The sequence below is a fragment of the Narcine bancroftii genome, chromosome 4 (assembly GCF_036971445.1).
Source record: "Narcine bancroftii isolate sNarBan1 chromosome 4, sNarBan1.hap1, whole genome shotgun sequence".
Taxonomy (NCBI): domain Eukaryota; kingdom Metazoa; phylum Chordata; class Chondrichthyes; order Torpediniformes; family Narcinidae; genus Narcine; species Narcine bancroftii.
This window is the reverse complement of record NC_091472.1, coordinates 245404103-245429648: the sequence shown is the minus strand read 5'-3', so window position 1 is coordinate 245429648 and position 25546 is coordinate 245404103. Positions and strand designations below refer to the sequence as shown.

The following is a 25546-nucleotide window of genomic DNA, read 5'->3' as shown; positions in this document are numbered from 1 at the left end:
TAGCATCGTGAGTGTACTTAACAATAGCATTTATTTTCTTCAGGAAAATTTAATAGAGCAGAAATGTCTCTTTAACGCTGCAACAGCTGTGATACATTCTTTTACATATGTGGCGAGTATATGCTTAACTTCAAAGACGCAGCATGACAACACTTATTTAGGAAACCTATGAGTTTTACTTCGGTTGTAAAATTGGTGACCGAGACAAATCCTGGGCTCCTCACATTTGCAGTGCAACATGTGCAGTCAACCTGAGAGCTTGGCTCAGAGGTACATTATGCGGTTCAACATGCTAAATTCAATAAAAGTTAATTTAATGTTTCCCCAACTTTCTACATGAATCTGAAATTATCTGTGTTCATCTTGAAGTTATCTATCATAATTCCCAATTTTTCAGGAAGCAAACCTTTTGAAAAATTTGTTGTTTAGTGTTATTTATTCACCAAGGAATAATGCTTGGTGAATAAATAATACTGTAAAGTGTACTCATCAGACAGGTGTTACCATTAATGAATGAATTGCAAAATATTTCATAAGCTTAGATACTAGATTTAAATGGTTAATTTAGAAACATGTACATTTAGTTAGTCTCCTGAAAGATGTCTGGGATCTCGGCAAAAGTAAAATGAGATCAACAGTGTACAAGTCACATAGGAGAACTGAGAATCAAATGGAGGAAGGAACCAGAAAAAAGGATTTATGGCAGTGGGTACACTCAATATCATGAAGTGAATTGACAAATAGGAAGGAGAATTTCAGCTCACGGGCTGTCTTTCTTCACTACAGGTTTCTGACCAACAGATAAAAACCAAGTGTCACTCAAATGCTGCAGGTAGATTTTGTGCATTACAGGTCCCAACTACATTTGGACATTGATTTGTGATAAGTATGATTTATGTTTATTTGGCTGCAACTAAGGGAGATAGAGTACCTCCTTACCTGAACTAAAATGAGTAAAATGGCTTTCACCTGTTGCCCCTGCGTCAACACAACTGGATTGGCCAATGTCCTCACTCCTCTCGTTTGTCATTGTTCGGCGAATACTCTGATACCTGAAAAGGTGTACGAGAACATTAATGGTTTGTAAACTGCTGAGCCAAGTTCGGCTCCAACTCTATCCACAAATTTTCTGACATCACCATGTTGCAGAATGACTGGAAATGGGTTAGAATAGAGAATGGAGATCAAGAATTTGGTTGGGTGGAGCCAGAACAACAAGTGGCTCTCAATGTCACCAAGACTAAGGAACTTTTTGTTGATTTTGAGAAGAGAAGGTGAGGGACTGTACATTGGCACAACAGAGATAGAGAGGGTTAATACCCTCAAGTTCCTCGGAATCTATATTTCAGAAAAACTCTTCTGCAGCTAACACATCGAGGCAGTGATGACAAAGGCACATTAATGCCTCTATTTTCTAAGGAGATTTGATATGTTGTTGAATACTCTATCAAACTTCTACAGATGTACTGTCGAAAATATACTGATTGGTTTAACCACAGGTTGGTTTGGGACTTTGAATGCACAGGAAATCTGAAGGCTGCAGAAGGTATTAAGCATAACCAGGTCCATCGCAGGCTCTGACTACCATCCATTGAAAACATCTATGTGAGACGCTGCCTCAAAAAGGCAGCCAATATCATAGAGGCGCCCATCATCCTAATCACAATCTCTTCAGGCGGCACAGTTGGTGCAGCAGTTAGCGTAACATCTTTACAGCACTAGGGATCGGGACCGAACTTGGGTTTCAATCCCACGCTGTCTGTAAGGAGTTTGTACATTCTCCCCGTGTCTGCGTGGGTTTTCTCCGCGGGCTCCAGATTCTTCCCACCCTTCAAAAACATACCGGGGTGTAGGTTAATGGGGTGCAAAAAGGGCAGCATGGACTCGTAGAGCTGAAATGGCCTATTACCGTGCTGTAGGTCTAATTTAAAAAATTTAATTTTAAAAAAAGGTACAGAAGCCTGAATACTAGAACCTCTGGATTCAATAGTTTCTTTCCAACAGCTAACAAGCTCCTGAACCTCCTCTTATTACACGAAACACAGACTGCTCCGACGCTCAAAAAGAACTGTTTGCACTATTGTAAAGTCATTTTTTTCTTGCACTGGGATAACTATCTTTTGTATTTATTCGCTTTTTAATTCATTATGTATAGTATCGAGGGTTTTTTTATATCAAGTACCTGTTCGGCTGCAGCAGGTATGAATTTCGGTGCATACATATATCGTACGGTGTTTATGGCAATAAACCTATTATCATTCTTCCAATATTCTATCAATTGTCCCCTGATTCTACCACATGCCTATACACTAGATGCAATTTACAGTAATTAATTAAACGATCAACCCTCGCACCTTTGGTATGTGGGAGGAAATGGGAGTATATTACAAGTCGAGGTTTTTTAAATTATTAGACAATTTAATAGGGTGTATAAAGACAAGATTTTGTTTTCCTTTTTGTAGTTGGGTTGTGGTCAGCAGAGTAATGAATATAACATATTCACATAAAATCCCATAGAAATGCCGTCGCAGAGCAAATGAGGCCACAGCATTTCAGAGAAGTCACATATGTACATAAGGATGAAATGAAAAGGATAAGCCGTTGAGGTTTGTTGAACTGGATAGAGGACTGGAAAGAAGATAAGCCCCATGGACCAAATAAACCTTCTGTGTTGTTAATCTTACGTTGTTCTACATTATTCACACACAACTGAGCACAGACCAAGTATATGACAGTGAGAAGGTTTTGCGCCAAATCTCAAATTGTGCCTACTAGATAGTCACTGATTCCCAGTTAAGCATTTCATCTTACAGAGCTATGTACTGGATGCGTTCAATGTTTGTGATTCATGAGGATCACTGGCAGTTTAAGCACACTTATGTATAACCATACTGAAATTCATGATTTTATCTTGACCTCAAGAGATTATTTTCAGGTTAAAATTAAATCAGCCAAGCTGAAAAAGAGGAACCTAATCTGAAGCATCAGCTCTCACCAATGGGAAGGCAAAACATGAGATAGAGCCAGGCTTAAAATGTGTTTCGTTACCTTCTGTTTAGCTGCTCCATCTGTTGGATTGAATTTGAACGCTGAACAATTTGCTGACGTGCAGGAGTTGTGGGTCTTTGCCAAGTGGTTGTCCTATTCACATGGTCTACGTAGAAGATGCGTCCATGGCTGTCGATGCGAGCCTCCCAGTCTGCCGTGTTTAAAACAAAGCAACAAAGACCAAATCCAGAGGCAAAGGTTTGATAATCATTCTGACATTTATGCTCATAGATATTCCAAAGACTAGCTAGTGAATGGTGATATCCCAGCCAAATCCAGGTGTGGTGGACAACAATGAAGATGACATTCGACCAGCAGATTTCATTCTGCAGCTAGTGAACGAGCCACACTATTTGTATCTTCACTGGTCTAACGTCAGAGGCATCAATCCCACCCATTTCTCAAATAGTTTGCACTGTATTTAGAAAATCACACAGTCCAACACTTTACCTGCAGATCATCCGATGGAAAATTTATAACAGTAATTAGGGATGGCTATGATAAACACAACTGCATTTTATCACATTCAAAACTTGAAGGCAAATTCATCAACTTTCGCACATTATTTTCAGCCAGAATTGATTCCCGGATGCCATATAATTGCATTTTGCATACCTAATGCACCAATCTCTGTCACCAAACAGAGACCTCAAGAGGTGAGAAGACCAAATTCCTCACATTCTGGAATAGCCACTAAGAAAAGGAAGAATAATAATATAGGGAGCAAACGATCAATATCCAGACATCCACTGCAGGGAAAATGTCAGGATCCAACATTAAGAATAGATAATGATTTGAACAGGATATTGACCAGATTATAGAAAGGTGCTGAGAGATGGAGGAGGTTGGGGCATGGGAGAGGTGAAATTTAATGCAAGGAATGATGACATGAATCATTTAAGAAGGAAAAATGAAGAATAGCAACACAATGCAGAGCTGGGCTGAGTGGTGGCAGATGAAGTTTAAGCCAGAAAAGTGTGAAGTGGTTCATTTCAATCAATCAAATTTGAAGGCAGAATACAATGTTAACGGGATCACTCTGAGCAGAGTGATCAAACATGGTGTGCTGGCTTTCATTTACTTTGGGAGAGAGTTCAAGATCCCTGAGGTAATGTTACAGCTATACAAGACCCACTTGGAATATTGTGTTCAGTTCTGTTCACCTCATTACAGGAAAGATGTGTATGCTGGAGAAAGGGTGCAGATGAGATTTACAAGGATGCTGCCTAGATAAGAAAGCATGCCTTACGAGGTTAGGTTGAATGAACTTGATCTTTTCTCCTTTCACATTGCATATGCTTATCTACTTTTATCAATTGGAGGCAGAAAAGTTTGGAAGGCAAAGGAGAAGGAACCAGGAAAATTGACTGGATTTCTTCTGTGAGTGCTCAATGGGATGAAAGGCTTCCTTCCACCGTAACTATTCCATGATTCTGTTTCTTTGAACTTCCTAGACTTGTATTTTGGTGAGAAAAGCTCTGTAAGTAGGCTTCAAATAATCAAAGAAAAATTACGAAATAACCAAATACTGTACAGTAAAATTCCCGGCACCTGGAATTCAAGCAACTGGTCACCTCAATGGCAAAAAAAATCTAGAAAAATAAATCTTAAAAATTTAAATAAATAAGAATAAAATAATAGGTAAACAATATGCAAGTTTAAAATTGTAAGAGTAAATGTTCTCTGAAGTAACAACATAAATGTTTGGTTAAAATGGGAGCAAATATTCAGCCAGCAGATTCCCTTGGTTGTGCTTTGCTCAGAGCAGCTGTTTGAATAAGAGTATGTGAAACAGCAATGGCTTCGCCCAGGATGAAGTGCTGGTTGATGCCGCTCGCCACTGGGGTGACTCTCTTATCCTTGCTTAGTTCCAGTCTGAGGCTTTTGCTGTTATCATGGGGGAGGGTTAATTATCTATAAAGTACAGTATAGTATTTTTGTCTTTTAAATTGTTTATTCTAAATGCAGGTGTATTTGCTAGGAATTGTAAGAGTAAATTTTAAGTAACAGGAAAATACACTTATCTGGCACCTACCAATTCCCTAAGTGCCGGATACCAGGGGTTTTACTGCATAACATGGAAGACATAACCATTCAAAATTATTTAAATCGAACTTCACCTCTTGGTCACACTTTCAGTTCACGAGATTGTGCCTCCTCTAAAAGAAATGATGCACACTTTTCCAAAATGAGCAATGAGAGGCAAACTGAACAAGCATGAGCCAAATGCTTGTGTAATGCAGTCATTTTTGGAAAAATATCAATGTCTCCTTTATGACCCCATGAAATCATCAAATCAAATCAAAATGCAAAGTAGCAGTAGGATACAAGGCCAAATATATTTTCCAATCGGTTTCCTGTTGATCTTTTCAGTTTTTGAACGTGGTGGCTCACGCTGGGATATAGTTATAGAGATTTCCTCATTCTTCATTCATATGCCCATTCAACTACAACTTTCAGCAATGTGGTAAAATAACCCAAATCACTTTCCTCCAGTATTCAAGGGCCTTGACCATTAATGGTCTATTACCACAGCAAAGGATCATTAGCACATTAAAAAAAAATCAAACCTGCCCTCACCAATGCATTCACTCCTGTGGCTGCCGAATAAGAATCAGAAATCAGAATAAGAATGTTCCGTTCTTAACCTAAATAGCCAAGTACAACTTGTTTTTCCACAATGAGCCATCTAAATGGCTTTATGCAACATGATCTTGGCTTATCAACACAGGGTTAAACATTGTGGGGCAGAATTTCCATAGTGGTTTGCAGAAATTTTAGCGGAAATCTCAATTCCTCCAGGCTTTCAACCAATTGTCCTAATTGGGATAAGTCACGTGGAACAATGTACAAAAATAAAAGCTCTGAGCAAATTCAATGCACTCACTTGGTGGTAGCAGTTCATCAATACGCTGATAGCGAGTAACGTCTTGCCGCACTGAAGGTAAGGATCTCAAAGGCTGATGACTGCTTGATGGAGAATCTGGCCAACAATGTTTCAAAATCATAAAAACGTTTAACAAGGTGTTGTTCAGAAAACTGGATCCAAGTCATTAATCCAATATTTTTGAACCGATGATTCATCCATTCCACACAGCACACATTATATATGCATTCAGGTTTAAGGGCAGGTAAAGAGTTTTTTTTTTGAATCAGCCCTCATAAGATTCAATACAAAGGATCATCAAAATGGCCGAGAAGATCACTGGGATCTCCCTTTCTTATATTAAGCGACAAAAACACTTAAAGAATTATTGAGGACCCGTTCCATCCAGCACACAATATCGTTGACCCACTACCATCAAGAAAGTGGTGTAGGAGCATCAAAATCAGGACTGCCACGTTGCGAAATGGATTCTACCCGCAGGCAGTGAGATTGATGAACAGCATCCACGTAGCCGAGTAAATCATCCCAATACACTTATAATTATATCTTTACGTATACATGTGATTATTGTGTGTACCCTGGTCCGGAGAAATGCTGTTTCTAGCTGTATATGTACTGTCAAATAATAATAAACAAACTTCAACCTGAGACAAAGTGATCTGTCCAACAGATAATTAATTCATTCTACTTTGTTATTTCATTATTCTGTTACCCACATGTTCTAAATCAGTTTTCCTTAAATTTACCTGGATCAGCACCTGCTTCGGTCTCTTCCACTGCCTCCCTTGCAGTCTCTGGAGTTGTGACAGCAGGTTCGGTAGTCTCTTCTTGTGACAGGTCATCGGCCGCTGTTGCTGCTGTTGTCACCTGCAAACTCCTCCTCTGCCATATTTCCTCTCCCTCAGATGCTGAGGGCACTGTCTCCATTTCAATGGGTTCTTGCACTGGTTGTGGTGTATTGTGGCTGCTTTCGGCTCCCTCTGCCGTTGGGGTGCTTGTAGCCCCATCAGAATCTTGGATTTCCACAGGAGCATCAGGTGCCAGGTCTGTTGGACAGGCAGCATCTTCCTCATCCTGAGAGGAGAATGCTGGGGTTTCAGAGAACCTTGCACTTTCAAAGGATGAAAATCGTGTGGTGCTTCCTACGGATGAAGATACCCTTGTGGTGTAGCCACTCCCATTACACGAGCTATCTGCACCTTCCAGATCGCTCTCTCCCTCTGGTCGAGTGCTGGCTTCACTGACACTCTCAGTACGGGTGGCATCACTTTGCTCATTCTCTGAAGACATTTGGGATGGTTCTGAAGTTTGATCCACAGATTCTGTGTGTGTGAGTAAGTTCTCTGCATGGTTTCCAGCGTCAATGGCTTGATTGACAGTAGGCTGAGATGTCTCTGAAATTTGTTGATCTTCCTGACAGGTACTAGTCATAATGTCATCAGTGCCCTGTCTCTCACAAGTGTCCTGTCCTTCTTCACCTCCAATCTTTGTGGTTGAAGAAATACAGCATACCAGCTCATGGAAATCCTTGTACTGAGAGTCTGATAACTGTGGGTGCATGTCATCCGAGGCCGATGCCTCTTCAGTTACATTTAAATTTATCTGCGAGTCAGAAGACCGTCTAATACCACATGGATTGCCATTGGCATACTGCTGAGTGTCCAAGTGCTGAGTGCTTCCAGAAGCACACTTAAACTGTATGCCATTTTCTTCACTCTCCCCCACCAGGTGAAATCCACAAGCCAATTCTTGGTGAACATCATGGTCTTCCTCGTCAGAGTCAATGTGAAGCATTGCATTTAATCTAGTGTCAGTGGGGAAACTACTTCTCAGTTTGGGAGACGCTCCAACCTGATGCAGGTGAGCTTCCGCCAAGCTTGGTTTAATACTTGCATTACTGCCAACTGTATCAAGATAATCATTCAGTGATTCTTGGCGAAAGGTTGAATTTCTTGTTAATGAAGATTCACCAGGTGCTGCAAATGCACTGCTCAGGAGTTCAATTTCGCTGGTTGCACTTAGGAAGGGCATGGGTCCACTTTCCTTCTGCATAGATCCATTTACAAAAACTTGCATCTGGCCAGGATGCACTGCTGAAATTGAAGGGTCTGGCATATCTTCATCATCAGAGGGACTGCCTAAATCACCATTTACACCATTGGATCCAAGGTAAGCACCCAAAGTCTCAGGGGAAGCATCTAGACATATATGACACAAGTTTAATTTACTGCACAAATGTAGACTTTGAATTTTCATCAAAATGGAGAAGCTCTATTTTTTGTCTAATTAGGTATTAAGTTAAAGTCCTAAAATCCGGACTGCTCGGGGAATGGGTTGGTCCGGATTCTCGGGCTGTACATCTGTGTCATTTATACAATGCACGCACACAAAAGCCAAGAATTTTTGAGAAGTCCGGATTCTCGGGTGATCCGGATTTCTGGCATCCGGTTTTTCTGACTTTTACTGTATTAACAATCTACTATAAACTGAGGAAATTAAAAACAAGGATTAAATGCAGAAAATCTTACTCATAACAATTCCAACTTGAACTACTTACATGAATACAAGTTTGAGATTAATGTTTGTTAAAATATTTTTTAACACAGAATTTTTACCATGGGAGTGGTAAAAGTGGGAGATTTTGAGAAAGATTCTGTATTTTCTATTGGCTGTTCCAACTGGAGTTCAGCTATTGAAATTGAGGCTGCTGTAAAAAAAGGGAAATCGATGGGCATGAGCGAGAAAGTAAGTTGCAGGCTACAGGGAAATGAGAATTGGAAGGAGACTGATGGGATTGCTCTGATGGAAACTGCAATGAATCTTGTGGCTGAATGGTCTCATTGTAATTACAAGTGATAAGCTTGTTGAAATTCCCCAGCACTGCCACAGGATTCGCTGGCCCATTCATTTGAATGGCAAGTTACATTTTCTAATCTGCTTTCAGTTCGCTGTTATTAATTATTTCAAGGCATTTTAATTTTTTATTCCTTTTTAAATTATTCATGTTTTAAATGCTTTCAAAAATGTCTGAATGTCAACCTTATTCAAAGCACTGATGAATTATGACTTCCCAGACAGACAGATTTGCAAGCTGTCTTGATCTTCCTGAGAATTTTATAGGTGGCTTTGTTATGGCCTTATTACATTCCCCCAATTACATCTTTTGAGGGCTGATGCTATTCAGTGCCAGGATAATCTTGGTCAGCATGGTCAACTCTCTGGAACTTGAGACGGTATGTACAGGAAAATGGGGAACAAGGGCAATGAACACTGGCAAAGGGTCCTGCTCAGAAAAACTGCACCTATAAACTTTTCTTGGAGAGAGATGGGTATAAGACGACAGAGCAAACAAACCCAAATAAACGCCTAGTAAATGAAAATAAAAGACAGTAGATGCTAGAAATCTTAAAGAGTGCCTGAAACCCTTGACCTGAAATGTAAATTCTGTTTCTTTATCACAGGGGTGGCCGGACCTGGTGAGAATTTCCTGCTCTGCTTTTATATAGCTTACAATCTACTGCATTTATTTAATCTTTCAGGGAGAACTGCCGCTTTTACATTTTATGTTTTAATCTTATGTAAGATGATCAGGAAGAAACTACAAATGCAGCTCAAGGTCCTTTGTCTTTTCATCTGCATTATGAGGAAAAAGTTGAACTTTGCAATGACTTGCACTGCTTTGCATTCTGAAACATTCTCCTTAACCAGGTGAAAATTGTACATTTGCAACAAGAAAACTTTGTATGGTCTCAGGAAAAACCGTATTGCAATTTCTTTTTGTTATAATATGAATGAATTGGAAAATTATCTGCAAATCTGAGAGAACTCAAAATAGTGGGGAGTACCAAAACTGTTTTCAAAGCTGATAAATGCTGGTCGGTGGCTCGCATCAAGTACTGAGCATAACAAATACAGTATAAAATAAGACATCTACTATATACAATACTATAAAATGAAAGGACTGTTCTAAGAATCAAGATAAACCAATAATTCATGAAATGCAAGATCTAGACCTTGGGTCCAGCACAAATATAATATCGAGGGAATTCAAAAGACCGATCAGTTTAAAATATTAGTCAGCAATCAAAGATGACAACAGATGACTAACGACTATTTGATCAGATGGAGGAGGTTTCTTTCACCTTCATGAGTTGATGACACGAGCTCCACTCGGAACTGAAGCTGACCGCTGACGTGGTCAGTTGGAAGTCTCCTGCATAGGTTGTAGCTTACAGTCGGATCCCTGAAACAAGGAATAATCCAACACGATTTACGTTTTAAAAATATTTAATTTTCAGTGCAGTAAAATGATTTTGAAACCATTCATTCATTTTGCCAAAATGGCTGTCAGTTTATTTTTATCTTGCTGCTGCTTCCTGTCTTCCAGTCTGGAGAGAAGACACAGTCCCTTCAACATTTTGACCCGCAGTAAAAAAAATCTTATAATGCATAAAATGCAGAGATAAAGGAAAGGACCAGATAATTATGACAGCATCGCTGTCTCAAGATTTAAAACTTGTTGCCCCAATGACCTCAGTGTAACGCACCTTACCCTCTTACCATTTGTTAGCAAAAAAGTCAATTTTATACATGGTCTGAAAATTCAGCACCAACACTGAAAATGTGCAAACATTTCAAATGACTACATAAAAGTGCTGGAGAAACTCACCAGGAGACGAGGTCACATGGAAAATAAAAAGGCAGTTGAGGTTTTGAGCCGTTCTTTAGGAGCGACAAAAAGACAGAAGTTTGTAATGGGTTGGATTCTGTTGATGGCAACCTGGAGGGTCTATGGAGAACCAAATGCTGGCTACAGTGCAGGTAGCTTCTCACCCAAGACCTATCTAGCTGTGCATTGCAATGCAGAAATACGCAGTGAATTGAAGGGAAGGTGCACATGTACCTAAACTCCAAAATACAAACATGCTGGAGAAACTTAACAAGGTCCTGCAGCATCCATAAGAAATAAAGATAAACCAAGGTTTTGGGCCTGAACCCTTTATCAGGAATCTGGGGGAAAAAAAATCAGGCCCGAAATGGCGACTGCCATTTACTTCCCCTGAATGCTGCATGACCTGCTGAGTTTCTCAAGCATCTTTGCATCGTTCACTCAACCCCAGCACCTGCAGACTTTCTTCTTTAACTCAATGGATTCAAACTCATGTTCTGCCACTGGACCCTCAACTGTCCAGAGGTATTCACTAAGTGGTTCCACTTTGTATCTGGGCCCTCAATTTTACAGAGCAATGACTGTGCATCTAGCACTGCAGGATTTCATTTTAAAAGATAGCTTATTTGCTTTTCCTTATTTCAATGCACATTTGATTTAATTACTTGCATATATGTTTAATTAAATATTCAATTCAATCTGATTCTTGTATTATTTTTAATGTTTTTCAACTGTCTCCGATCAACAGTATCAGGGCATTCTGTGGCTTGTTGCCTAACTACTTGCAGCCTGCTATGTTTCATGGAAAGGCTGCAGCTACTACATCAACAGGCCTTCAGGAACTGTATGGCCAGATATAAAATAGTTTAGTCATAAGGCAAAGACTGGGATCAACATGATCTGGGTCCTTCTCTTTTTTTCACTTTCAAACTAGTCTTTGGAGTGTTTAATTAGCGCTGAGTTTTAAAAGTTCACACAACTCAGCTTTCAACATTATTAAACTCAGAAGCATGTCTGCAAAAAAAATTAAAATTTGGTTTAAAGAATCCACAATAGCTGTGTACAAATTAACAGAAGGGTAGAGAACAATGCCTTTCATGCCTCTCTGAGAAGACATCACAACCAATGAGAAATTTCTGAAGTAAGATCGATGCTGTGAATGTACAATGCACCGTAACTTTGTGAAAGCTTGCTGTGCACAACCAATCAGTATTAATAACCAAACAAGCAGTTTTAGTGATGTTGAAGACATAAATTTTGTCCAAGGTTTGAGGGGCAAGGACCCCACTCTTCATTGTAATGGTACCATGGGGACTTTCTCATCCACATGGAGGAGCAGCCTGGGCTTTGTGTAAAAGTCTTCTCCAAAAGTTGCATCTCCAACATCCTCCCAAGAACACACTGTCATTAGCTAAGATTTATGTGCTCGGTTTGAGATTTGGAATTATTGCCCTGCATTTTAGCTCCACCTGTCCATTGGTTCCTTAAAGTACAGCGATTGCACAATTCACAATAAGATTTTGCAGCTACTCTGGTACGGCATTGGTTTACTGTTCATTTTCTTGCCTCTTCCCTCCCACTATTTTGGGAGCAGGAAATTAAATGACAGACAGTACTGAGATTTGCAAGAGCTCATATTGTCTTCATAACATTTCAGAAAGTCACACACCAGTAATAAAAGTGGCAGGCATCATGGCAGGATCACTGCATTTTCAGTGCACCAAGGTACAACCACAAAGGAATAGATTTGCTTGTCAATCTCCAATCATTTGGTCATTTTAGAAATTTTATTTCCAAGCCACTTATTTTCATTTGGTGGACAAGGTGGATTGTAATTGTATATGCAGTAAACGAAGTGCCAATTGTTCTGCAAGGTCAATTTTTGATCGATAGTGATCAGACAATAAATAGCCAAGTTCTCAACCTCTGAATGGGTTAGGGTTCTACTTGTACTGCATTATTTGGGTGTCAATCGCAAGGACAAATCAATGACCCAGATTAAATGCCAGTAAAGCAAGTTACAGAAACGAGAAAGGTTGCCGATAACAAGGGGAGACCGGTAAACACATCACATTGACTGAGTCAGCAAAGTGGAATCACAAGACTGAAGGAAACCAGGAAAGATGTGACATTACTCCCCTTTCCTGCCCTCTTAATGCAAAATCAAACCAAATCAAAAATCAAAGGATGTCTTCCTGCACTGTACCATTCTGGTTGTCCCATTTTTCGAAAACCATGTCACAAAAGAGAAAACAAAAGCAGGAAAAACAGCTGTGACAGAGGTTTGAAGGCACAAGGTTATAATTAGGAGAAACTTTCTTCTCAGGAAGTTGAATAGGTATGTGAAGCGAGGAAAATCTTGAGAGATAGTAAGCTATCAATACATCTGGAGCAGTATGCATTATGGAAGATCGGTGAGGTATCCCAAGCAATGTAACAACATGGACAAACTATATAGCGAGGGTTTTCCCACAACTATTTCTAAGCTTCAAGACTAATTCAAACTTAGAATATGAATGTTACTTCAATTTAATCCATTTACTCATTATTAAAGTAAGATAAGAAATTCTGCTGCATGACAATGTAATCGTGTATGAATGTAGGGATGTGGTCGAGTCAAAGTGAGTCCATGAAAAGAATAAATAACCACAAAATGGTGAAATTACTCAGAAGGTGAATCAGCATTTGTGGAGCTACATGAGCCATAAATCTGCAGCAAATAGGGAAAGTACAAAAGGTACTTGAGTTATGCATCAACCAAATAAAAACCAAAAAGGCTCAAAGCATCAGATGAGATTGATTGATCAAAAAGATGCCCAAAAAGCACATTATTGATTCTACTTCCTCAGAACCCTCACAAAATTCAGCATGTCCCTGAAGTCTCTAACCGATTCGTATAGACAAAATCGTAAAGTGTTTAGTTGGGGAAGGGCAAATTACGATGGGATTAGGCAGGAGCTGGGGAGGGTAAATTGGGAACAGATGTTCTTGGTGTGGGGTGGGGGGGGAAGCACAAATGAAACGTGCAGGATATTTAGGGACCACTTTGCGGGTTTGTCCAAGACTGGGAAAAGATGGTAAGATTAGGGAACCATGGTTGTCAAAAGAGGAAAAAGGAAGCATACAGAAGGTTTTGGAAGCAAAGGACAAGAAGGAATCGTAAGAATTATAGGGCCAGGAATGAACTTAAGAAAGGACTTGGGAGACCTGGAAGTGGGAACAGGAAGGTCTTGACAAGTAGAATTAACATAAGGAAAACCCTAAGGCGATCTGTGCATTCGAGAACAAAAGGTTGACAAGCAAGAAAGGTAGGGCCGCTTTAGGATAATGGAGGCAATAATGTGCCTGGAGGAAAAGGAGATAGAGGAGGACCTAAATGAATATTTTGCTTCAGTGTTCACTGCACAGGTTCTGGGTCAATATGAGGTCAGTATAGAACAAGCTTTTGTCCTTGAGCATCTTGAGGTTAAGAGAGAGAAAGTGCTGAATCTTCTTCAAAACATTAGGATTGACAAATCCCCGGGACGAGATGAGATGTACCTCAGGAAGCGAAGGAAAAGATTGCTGTGGCTTTGGCAATGATCTTTGAATTCTCCCTGGCCACAAGAGAGTTACCAGAGGATTTGAGAATGGCAAATGGGGTCCACTTGTTTAAAAAAGGTAACAGGGAGTATCTTGGGTATTACAGACTGGTTAAACCACATTATGTCAGTGGTGGGCAAATGATTGGAGAGGATTCTTAGGAACAGGATTTATGAGCATTTAAAGTAGTATAGTATTCTCAGGGATAGTCTCAGGCTTTGTGAGGGTAAATCATGCCTTACAAGCCTATCTGAGCTTTTGAGGAAGTGACAAAAAGAAATTGATAAAGGTAAGGTGGTAGATGTGACGTACATGGATTTTAGTGAGGCATTTGACAAGGTTCCCACTGGAAGACTCATTCAGAAAGTCATGAAGTAAGGGATCCATGGAACCCTGGCAGTGTGGATTCAAAATTTACTTGCCTGCAGAAAGTAGGGGGAAGTAGTAGCTTGAAAGTTGTCGTAAATTACAACAGATATAGACAGGATGCAGAATTGGGTGGAAAAGTGGTAGATAGCGTTCAATCCAGATAAGTGTGAAGTGGACCAGGGAGAGGTGAAGAATGATGGAGGATTAGCAGATGCTTGACAAAAGGAGAGAAAGGCAAAACAGTACAGGGGTCATGTGGAGGAAGTCAAGTCATACAGGATGGAAGGGGTGACAAAGGCTGTCATTGCTGGATTCTGATAAGAAGAGGTAACAATGGTGTTATAGAGATACCAGATGGGACCAAAGGGGAGGGGGAGTGAGGTGGGGAAAAGAGAGAGCTCAGAAAAATCAATTGAGGAAGCAGAGATGAAAAGGGATGGAACCAAAGAGAAGGGGCTGAGATACAAGACATTCAAGTCTTGGATGTGGTTGTGAGGAAACATAAAGATCAATTCTAAATGCCAAGGACTGGTCCGCAAAGAGACATCTCAGGTTTACATTTCTTAAAGGGGGGGGGGAGGGCAGGGAGACAAATCACGTGATGCTGTAGGATCAACACGTAGGCTCCTGACTCCCTTGGTTAATTTGTTTAAAAAAATGTGCGAATAAAAATGTTTTAAGTTATTAATATTTAAAAAAAAATACTTTTAAATACTTCTACTTTCCATTTACAATCCCTCCGAAAAAAAGAAAATTACTTACAGCCGTGTCTGGAGTCCGATGAGAAGAAAAGAAGAAGAGACTATTATGCATTAAATGTACTAAGGGAGTTGGGAGGAGTGCTGATTGCTGCTGGATTATGTATGTTTTTGTGACTTTTGTCACAACCCGTAAAATGGAGTGAGGTAGTGTCGCACTTTTAAACATCACTTATGGGGCAAGTTTTCTTATAACTATATTGATATATAAAAGTATGGGATTCTATAACATTTGTATCTTTACTTGTATTTCTTTTTCTTATTGGATTGCTGGAGGAGATGTGTACAGTTACATGAAATATTACTTACTGGAATTGGAGGAGACTTGCAGGGGCAGGGGGAGGTGATAGGAGGAGGTCAATGAGCAAGTTATTGAAGTTAGTAAATATTAATGTAAATGAGTTAAATGGGCCTGTAAAAAAATTCCAATTTAGCACTCGTCTGTCCAAATATTAGGATTTAATTTGCAATAATGTCCTCTCTATTCCTCTTGACCTGCGAGATTCTCCTCTGAATTGTAATGAAGAATTCTTATATATCCGTGTTAGATGACATATCTCCGTGCAATCCGAAAAAATATATTTTCTTCTTCTTTTCTAGATGTTTATACAGCTATAATATATTTTATGTTAATTGTGTTGGGGGGGGGATGGGATTGGAGTAGGAGTGAATACCATCATGTATGTAACCTTAATTTTGTTTTTTTTTTCTTCTGGAACTTGTATAATTATATCAATTTTGATTACTACATGTAATTTTTAAATAAAATATTTTTTTAATGTTTACATTCCTTGACAAGAGAGTAACTTAGATCCAGAACTGTAACTCAGATTGAGAACTAACAGTGGGCCAAGGGAATAGAGATACAAACATGCCTCTTTAGAAAATGCACAACATGTAAAATGAAGTTCTAGGCACTCAATGAAAGCAAAAGATCGGGAATCATTATTTAACCAACAGAAGGTTTTGATGATGGAGCTTTTTAGGATTTTGTTGTGTCGATGAGCTAAGGTTCACCAAATGGCTGTCTACATCTGTATGTATCTAGAGTAACAATCAATCTGCTGGGGAGCTCAGCACCAATGGGAGAATGATGAGTCCCCAGCATGAAACATTGACCTTTCTTTATCTCCCACTGATGTTACTCAACTCAGTGAATTGGCCCAGTCGGCTTTTTTGTTCCATGTTCCATCATCTGCAGTTTCCTGTAACTCTGTACGAAACGAGCTATTACTGTGGTGAGAAATCAAGTGCAGTGGAAGTGATATTAGGGTACATTTTGAATTTGACTTTAAATCAGATAAATCATTTCTTCTTTCTTTGGCTTGGCTTCGCGGACGAAGATTTATGGAGGGGGTAAAAAAAAGTCCACGTCAGCTGCAGGCTCGTTTGTGGCTGACCAGTCCGATGCGGGACAGGCAGACACGATTGCAGCGGTTGCAAGGGAAAATTGGTTGGTTGGGGTTGGGTTTTTCCTCCTTTGCCTTTTGTCAGTGAGGTGGGCTCTGCGGTCTTCTTCAAAGGAGGCTGCTGCCCGCCAAACTGTGAGGCGCCAAGATGCACGGTTTGAGGCGTTATCAGTCCACTGGCGGTGGTCAATGTGGCAGGCACCAAGAGATTTCTTTAGGCAGTCCTTGTACCTTTTCTTTGGTGCACCTCTGTCACGGTGGCCAGTGGAGAGCTCGCCATATAATACGATCTTGGGAAGGCGATGGTCCTCCATTCTGGAGACGTGACCCACCCAGCGCAGCTGGATCTTCCGCAGCGTGGACTCGATGCTGTCGACCTCTGCCATCTCGAGTACCTCGACGTTAGGGATGTGAGCGCTCCAATGGATGTTGAGGATGGAGCGGAGACAACGCTGGTGGAAGCGTTCTAGGAGCCGTAGGTGGTGCCGGTAGAGGACCCATGATTCGGAGCCGAACAGGAGTGTGGGTATGTCGATAAATCATTTACACACAGTATTAACAATCTTTTGTGGATAAAGATAGCAGCAAACTACAAGCAGCAGAATCAATGACAGACATACTCCAATCTGTGCTATGCCAGGTACTGCTCCCCTCTATCTTCACTGAAAGCACAATTTTCCATCGTGTCTCGCAGCATACAAGGAAAGTGTGGAACATCAAATTTCCACAATTGTTTGAAACTAGCAGTCCATGCTAGTTCCATTCTTCAGTACAATAGGCTTTGTCCATTTCAACTTTTGTTCCGGTTTCAGTACAAAAATTATAATGCATTATTTTTTTCCCAAGCCCCCAAAAACAGATGTTAGCAAACTAATTTAAGAAATATGGAGAAGTGGACTGACAAAAGGTTTTACTCATCACAGGATAAGAGCGCATATTTATCTATTATTCAACACAAAATCTCAGCAAGTAACCCATAGCAGTTCAAATGTCGCCAAAGCCACTTTACACCTGAATTCATATCTAATAACACTGGGAAATAAAAAGTTAGTATCAGTAAAAGTTACAATAAATCTCCAATGGAAAAAAAGACTTTAATATTTCTTTGTAACTAGCCCTTTTGTCCTTTAACAATGATCCAGTAAGTCAAACATTAATTTCAAAAACCTTCTTACAATAAAATGTTCGAAGCATCATTCCCTCCCCTTCATGGCCACCCAACTATGCTGAGTATCTCTTGTTGGGGAAGCTGGTATACAACTGAACAAGAGTGAAGAAGAGAATAAAACAATAGAAAAGACATCTATAAAAAAAATAAAAACAAGACAATCAAAAGTAAAGTAAATGAACAAAATTATTCTCTTTGGTCCTAGATTTTTTTCCCCAGTACCTGCTATTTTGCAGAAGGCTGATCGGGAAACACAATAATGTTTTACATTTACAACTGTCATGTGACAGGTGATGTCAATGCCACATTAATCATTTTCCATAATGTACCGTTGAAAAACAGAATTGGACTGACAGTAAAGATTTCCTTCAAGTTTAATAACATATTACCCTGTGGCATGTCTCTCCAACAGACGCTGTACTGGTATGGTTAGTTTCCCCAGGAAACGCTTTATAATAGGCCGGCTCTTGGCAAACTTGTCTTTAACGTCAATTTCCAGTACATCTGTGAGCAGTGCCACAAAGAAGTATTTCTGTAAAACAACAACGAATAACCACATTAAATGTTATGAGCATTTCAAACACAATTTATTGTTATTCTTTGTTCAAGAAGTATCTGTGCAATGTCAATGACTTCAACATGTTTTACCTCTCCTTGCCAATTAGGGTTTGTTGTGTTTGCCACTATTGTTGACCGCTTCTCTTGTCCATGATGAGCAAAAATGGGGAAAGTGCTCTTCTTCCCAGGCTGAATGGCCATTTTCAGATATGGATCTGGATTGAAGAACATTCCTTTCTTGAGTCCCACAGCTCTGATATCTGTTTGGAAGATCAACAATAAAGGGTGGATCACAGAAATATGATTTGATCCCACATGGTCACAAGGCTTGGGTTTAATTAACAGTATCAGACTCCCTGGGAGACAATGAGCTGAAGTAATGATTCATCAGAAAAAACAATCTTCTTTATATAACTTATAAACCAGGTTATATGGGACAACTAGGTATTTTACATGTGAATGCTGATAAATTGTGTTGGTTCACATGAACAAACTCGTTTACCAGGAAAAAATTCCATTTTTTTAACAGGAGAGATTGCCGTATCCACAGAAGGCAGAGTTATTAACCCAGCAACACTGGCATGTCTACTTGTCAATTAATTTGCAAAGTCATGATCATACTTTAAAACGGTGGTTCTCAACCTTTTTCTTTCCACTCACATACCACTAAGTATTCCCTATGCCATCGATGCTCTGTGATTAGTAAGGGATTGCAAAACGTGGTGTGTGGGTGGAAAGAAAAAGTTTGAAAACTACTGTTTTAATCATACCTAATTGACTCATTATGTGCCCCGTTTCATAACTCCAAAGTAAATGGGCCAATGAGAATTTTTCTCAAGCAAAATATTTTAGTAACAATTGAGTCTAGAGCGGTGATTCTCAACCTTCCATTCCCACTCACATACCACCTTAAGCAATCTCTTACAAATCACAGAGCACAGCTGGCATAGGGATTACTTTAGTGGTATGTGAGTGGAAAGAAAAAGGTTGAGAACCACTGCTTTAAAACTTCAATCAGGAATACAGACTGAAAAACCATGTAGGATGTAACAAATGTCAATCGAAGGTACACCAAGTTTAATGATTAAAACTGTTGCAGAAGTATTACTTGCTGTGATTTATATCACATTTGCAAAGTTGAAGAAATCCCAAATAGAATCTTACAATGTCACCCAAGACCACTGAGAGTTGTTTTTCAATGTTAAACAGATACCCAAGTGGATCCCATACCTTGTACAACCTGGTTTCTTGAAGCCAAATAGCATATTTCAATCCTGGTTCAAAGGCTCCTTTTTCCTTCTTGAACTTTTTTTGAGGGCATTAAATTAGTGTTGACCTTGGTTTTCATCTCAGTGCTCCCATTTTTCCCCCTTTCCCATCCACCCTCTCCAACATCATCTACCTCCCACCTCCCCTGACCCATCCAGCAACCTGGCTCCATCTGCCCCTTTTCCTCTATATTTCCATCTATCACTCATCTGCCTTTCTCCTAATTTCACCCCTCCATTCGCCAATTCCATCATTCCTTACCTCTCCTTGGTTCATCTATTACCCACTGGCCCCGGTCTCAACCCTCCCCCTCTTCTCTTTCGACTAGTTATCTTCCCTTTCCTCTATCAGTCCAGATACAGGGTGTCGATCCAAAACGTCAACCATTTCTTTCCCCCTCTCAAATGCTACTCAACCTGCTGGGTACCTTCAGCTGTTTCAGAGTCAAGGAAGATACAAAATATGACAGAAATAATTTTTATCATGAATCAAATGTAACCATACTTAACTTCTCTTCACACAACAGTAGAAACATATTAAATATTTAATCCATTGATAGAGTATCCCGTGCACATGCATTTATTTTTCAACTGTGCAAAGGCAAAACTGAGCTTCTAAAAAAAAATAATTAATGAATAAGCTTCAAAGACTTCATTCCACTTATTTCCTTTCATTTTATAAAACCTATGCATCTATGCAAATTGAAAATGTTTAACATAGATATTAATACTAATCAAAAGAACTTAACTAACAAATAGTGTGTCCGAAAGGGTTGTCTCTTACCTGATAACGTGAATCTGACAAGTTTTCGATTGTTCTGGCCATTTAATCCATCTTCCCCCATTTCATCCACTCCAGCCTGTCAGAAAATAAACAATATATTTTAACTTCCATTAAAAGGAGCTATGAACAAATCCACCAGCTGCCACATTGTGGGTGATTTATCTATGTAGGTCATGGGAAACATACATTCAATTAAATCAAAATTGACGAATCAATTGTCTTTATGTTTACTTAGGTTTTCCCAAATTCAAGGTTGATAGCAATATTGGGGGCATGCTGTTTCAGTGCCAGCGACCCACATTTGGTGCTGTCCATAAGGAGTTTCTAAGTTTTCCCCATGACCTTCATGAGTTTTCCCTGGGTGCTCTGGTTTTGCCCCTTCTTCCAAAAATGTAGAGGTTTGTCAGTTAATTGGGTGTAAGCAGGTGGCACAGGTTTCAGTGTCCAAAATCAGCTCAGAAAGGTATTTAAAGCTTCAAGGATCTTTCCATTCAAAATAATTTTGCCTCTTTCAAACAATTATCAGCCAAATTCAATCTTTCCAATAGGCAGTTTTTTTAGATATTTATAAATTAGGCATTTTGTTCAGTCCAAGCTTTCGGATTTTCCGTGAATTTCTAATATTAAAACTCTTGGTCTGTTTTTAATTAGCATGTATTTATAATAATTTACTAGTCTTAAATTCAGTCCCAGTGGCTGGGATCAAAAAATATTGGGGAAGAGACTTGAACATAACATTTTCAGATGAAGATTGGTTCTCTGTTCTCAACTTGATGAATGATTCCTCATTTTGGGCAAGACATTGCTTATAACAATTTAAGGTGGTACACAGAATGTGTCCAAATTTAAATTATTCTATTTCTATGCAGAAAATGTAAAATTTTTGAAGCCTCTCTGATTCATATGTTCTAGGAATTCCCAAATTTAGAGAGATTTTGAAAAGAGATTTTTCAAACTCTATCAACAATTTTCAAGATTAATTTGGAACCCTCTCTGTTAATTGCTTTGTTTGGTTTTTCTTGCGACTCAAATGATCAACTCACTATCTCATGGGATATCTGGTGCAAATAGCGTTCAATACTATGAAGAAAGGAATAGGTTATGCTGCAAGTTATATGGAAGGATATGGGAGAGAACCAAGATGTGCTCTCAATAAAATGCTTGAGATGACTATAGAGAAAGTGCTTAGAAAAGCATTAAATAGGGAAATTATGTTTGATGAACTTACAAGAATATTTTGAGGGAGTGCCTCACAAATAGGGGTTATAGACTATGGCAGAGGAAATTATTAGATTGATCGTGGAGTAGGTTTACAGAGGTCAGCACAACACTGGGCTGAAGGAAGGCAAAAATCAATGAATACAGTACTTTTGGATTTTCAGAAGACAATTGCTACATAAACAATTGTTACATAAGGCATGGAGCAGTCGGTTGAAGTTTAGAAAACAATGAGAAGGAATAAAGGGATAGTTTTTGGACCATCAGGCTGTAATAAATGTGAAATCAAAACAATTAGACCTTGGATGTCAACACAAAACAGAAGATGCCAGAGGAGATAAAGACAGTACTGACTGATGGAGAACTGAGGTGTTAGATGTGAGCAGTGGTGGAAAGTCAGACAACCCTGAGATTCTTTCTCTGCAAGCCTGACAGAATTTCTACTTATTGGTAGTGCAAATATCTCTACTCGGGATATGTACACAAAAGACAGAAATATAATTCAGAGGGAAAAAAATCAGAAATAAACAATGTGCAAAGTAACAGTCCTTAAATGAGTCTCTGACTGAGCTTGCGGTTCAGTAATCGCTTGGTTGTGGGGGAGGGGAAGGAAGCAACTGGTCCTGAACCTGGAAGTACGCGACTTGTGGCACCACACCGCTTTCTTGATGGTAGCAATGAGAACAGAGCATGTGCTGGGTGCTGTGGATCCTTGATGATTGCTGCTGTTCTCTGACACCAGTGTTCTCTGTAGATTTTCACAGTGGTGGGAAGAATTTTGTCTGTGATGTACTGGGGTCTGTCCACTACATTTTGCAGGGTTTTCCACTCAGGGGTATTGGTGCCCCCATACCAGGCCATGATGCAGTTGGTCAGCACACTTTCCTCTACTCTAGAGAAGTTTTCCAATGTTTTTGGTAGCACACTAAACCTCTGCAAATTCCTGAGGCAGTAGAGGTGATGACGTGCTTTCATCACCTCCGAGATAGTAACACCCTCTCCACCTCCGAGATAGTAACACCCTCTCCACCTCCACCTCCGATTCCCCAATGATCACTGGTTCGTACACTCAGGTTTTCCCTTCCTAAAATCCACAATCGACTCCTTGGTTTTGGTGCCATTGAGTGCGAGGTTGTTAGTACACCATTCAGCCAAGTTTTCAATCTTGTGCCAAGTTTTCAATCTTGTGTGCTGAATCATCACCCCCTTTTTTACAGCCCACTACAGTGGTATTATCAGCAAACTTGTAGATGGCGTTGTCATACTGAGCCACACAGTCCTAAGTATAAAGTGAGTAGAGCAGGGAGCCAAGAACACAGCCCAGTGGTGCTTCTATGCTGATGGAGCTGTTCATACCAATATACATTGACTGTGATCCATTGGTGAGGAAATCCAGGATTCAATAACACAGTAGGGTCTTGAGAGTTTGCTTTGCTGATCAGATTTGAAGGGATAATGGTGTTGAATGCAGAACTGTAGTTGATAAACAGCATCCTGATGTATTCATCTTTGCTGTCCAGGTGTTCCAGGGCTTTGTGTAGAGCCAGTGATATGGCATCTGCCATAGATCTTATACTGCAGCAGGCAAATTGGATCAGATCCATTTCGTCATTCAGACAGGAACAAATATGCTTCAACAATAGTCTCTCAAAACAGTTCACTGTGGATGTGAGTGCCACTGGTCAACTGCTACATTAAACAGCTGTTTCAATGTGACAATGGCAATAATGATGAGTTTATTGTCACACACATAAGTACAATGTACACATACCCAAAATATCAACTTACTGCAGCCAAACAGGCACTTTGTAAAATCAACACCAACTCCAATAATGTACATTAAGTTACTGTTACTATCCAGAAAACAGTAATATAAAAGAAAGATAATAAATATTTAGTAGTGAAGTTTAGTAGTGCAAGAAATAAAACTGGCATTTCAATAGCGTAGACAGGTCTTTTTGTGGTTTTGGAAGAGTTTATAATTGCCTGATAACCAGTGGGAAAAAAAAACTGCCCTTGAACTTTCTGCCCGAAGGTCAGAGGTTGTGACCAGATTGATGGGGGTCCTTTATTATGGTGGCTGTCTACTGAAGGCAGTGCTCCACATGGATGGGAGGTCAGAGCATGTGATGAACCTAGCTAAGTTTGCAATCTTCTGCAGCCTGCGGCATTCCAAAGCACTCAAATTACCAAACCAGGCTGTGATGCAGCCAGTCAGTATACTTCTTGCATTGCACTTGCAGAAGTTTGATAGAGTATTCAACAACATGGCAAATCTCAAATTTCTTAGAAAGTAGAGGCATTGGTTTGCATTCTTTACGGTTGCCTTAATGTACTGGCTCCAGAAGATGTCTTCATATATGTGGACACCTACGAGCTGGAAGGTACTAACCCATTCCGCTTCTGTTCCATCAATGCGGATCAAGGCGTTTGATCCCTCGGCCTCCCCTTCTGAAAAATCAACAATAGGCTCCTTAATTTTGTTGATGTTTAGAGCAAAATTGTTGTTCTGCCATCAACCAACCAGATGCTGAAATCTCCATCCTGTATTCTGACTCATCTTGTGTGGAGTTCAGTTATCAACATAACTAATTAGGGGTACGAGTTGCTACAAATTTTATGCAAATCAGATCATTTGAAACAGAAAGTGAATGAGAAAAAAAACTGTACACATCAATGAATTCAAACTTATTAAAATTCATTTACTTAAAACATGTACCATTAATCATCACATGGAAATAATTTTGATAAATTCCCAGAGTTAGACAAGAGATTAACATTTATGAAGCAAAACAAAAGTTTATCCACAATAGAAGAAAATAAAAAAGTATCCAATACTGAATCTTACTTAGCAAATGGTCTAATAACATATCAACTCGCAATAGCAATGTGGAGTGGGGAGGAGAAAGAATATTAATTCTGTTTTTTTTCTAAACCTCAGGGAAGTTTTCAAGCCTACTAAATAACCATGAGAAGGATGGAATAAAGGAAACTGTATATTTAACATTTCAAACCTCTCTTCCTGCATTATTTGCATGCAATAAAAATCACACCCTGTAATTACTGCCAACATTACTGAGTACTGAAAGGTTATGTTCAATTTTCCTGTTTTTTTACAAGACATTTTATTCCCAAGAAATTAATCAGAATTTTTTCCAGACCTAGTGTGGTCAACTGTTTTGACTGTAGAAATAACAGAATGCAGAGGAAGATGATACATCCGAGTGAGGGTGCAGAGTGATGGGAGTGAAAGGACAACGTTGAAAAACTAGCCTTTTTATTGTTATTTTAAAAAGACCATTTTAAGATATTGTAGACACCCTTTTTCAGTCCCCACACAATATTCTCACTCACTGACCCCTGCTTGTTCATTACATGCTGTTTGCCAGATTCAATACTCCCATCCTCCGTTGCCAAACAAGCTAGTAATACACTTTCCTCGAGTGTATCATTCAATATCTGGATGACCAAATAAGGAGCAAATCAATTAAATGGTTATTAATCATCCATACATGTTCCAGTGTCACATCTGCTGGAGCTCAGAAGTAGCTGACAGACACAGGTAGATGCATTTAAATTGCAAGATAATGGCTTCATCTTTTCAGACACTTCATCTTGTGCTTCAACAGCTACTACAAAGCTGGATGCAACCGCAGTCTGCAAATACTCTGGTTTCTATTCTTGGGGAAGGCAGGCAAAATTCAAAATTATAAGAACCACATTAAAAGTTATACTGGTGTGTGCACAGTTTTTCTTTTTTTTAATAAATATATTTTCATTCCCAAAATGGTCCAATGAATTTCCCAGTACTGGATGAGGAGGAGGCAC

The 25546-nt window shown here is 39.5% G+C and overlaps 1 protein-coding gene across 10 annotated transcripts in view; it reads right to left on the bottom strand.

The window, feature by feature from the left end:
• LOC138761815 (E3 ubiquitin-protein ligase HECW2-like) overlaps positions 1-25546 on the bottom strand; it is a 333777-nt gene that overhangs the window by 97169 nt on the left and 211062 nt on the right. For 8 of the 10 annotated variants that reach the window (XM_069934590.1, XM_069934589.1, XM_069934588.1 and 5 more), the window contains 8 exons: positions 20501-20576; positions 18539-18708; positions 18280-18422; positions 10078-10178; positions 6682-8133; positions 5936-6031; positions 3049-3199; positions 940-1052 (listed from right to left, as the gene is read on the bottom strand). In XM_069934590.1, coding sequence (XP_069790691.1) covers positions 940-1052; positions 3049-3199; positions 5936-6031; positions 6682-8133; positions 10078-10178; positions 18280-18422; positions 18539-18708; positions 20501-20576 — 2302 coding nt within the window. The remainder of the gene's footprint in view (positions 1-939; positions 1053-3048; positions 3200-5935; positions 6032-6681; positions 8134-10077; positions 10179-18279; positions 18423-18538; positions 18709-20500; positions 20577-25546) is intronic. The other 2 variants (XM_069934591.1, XM_069934593.1) reach the window with 2 other exon arrangements.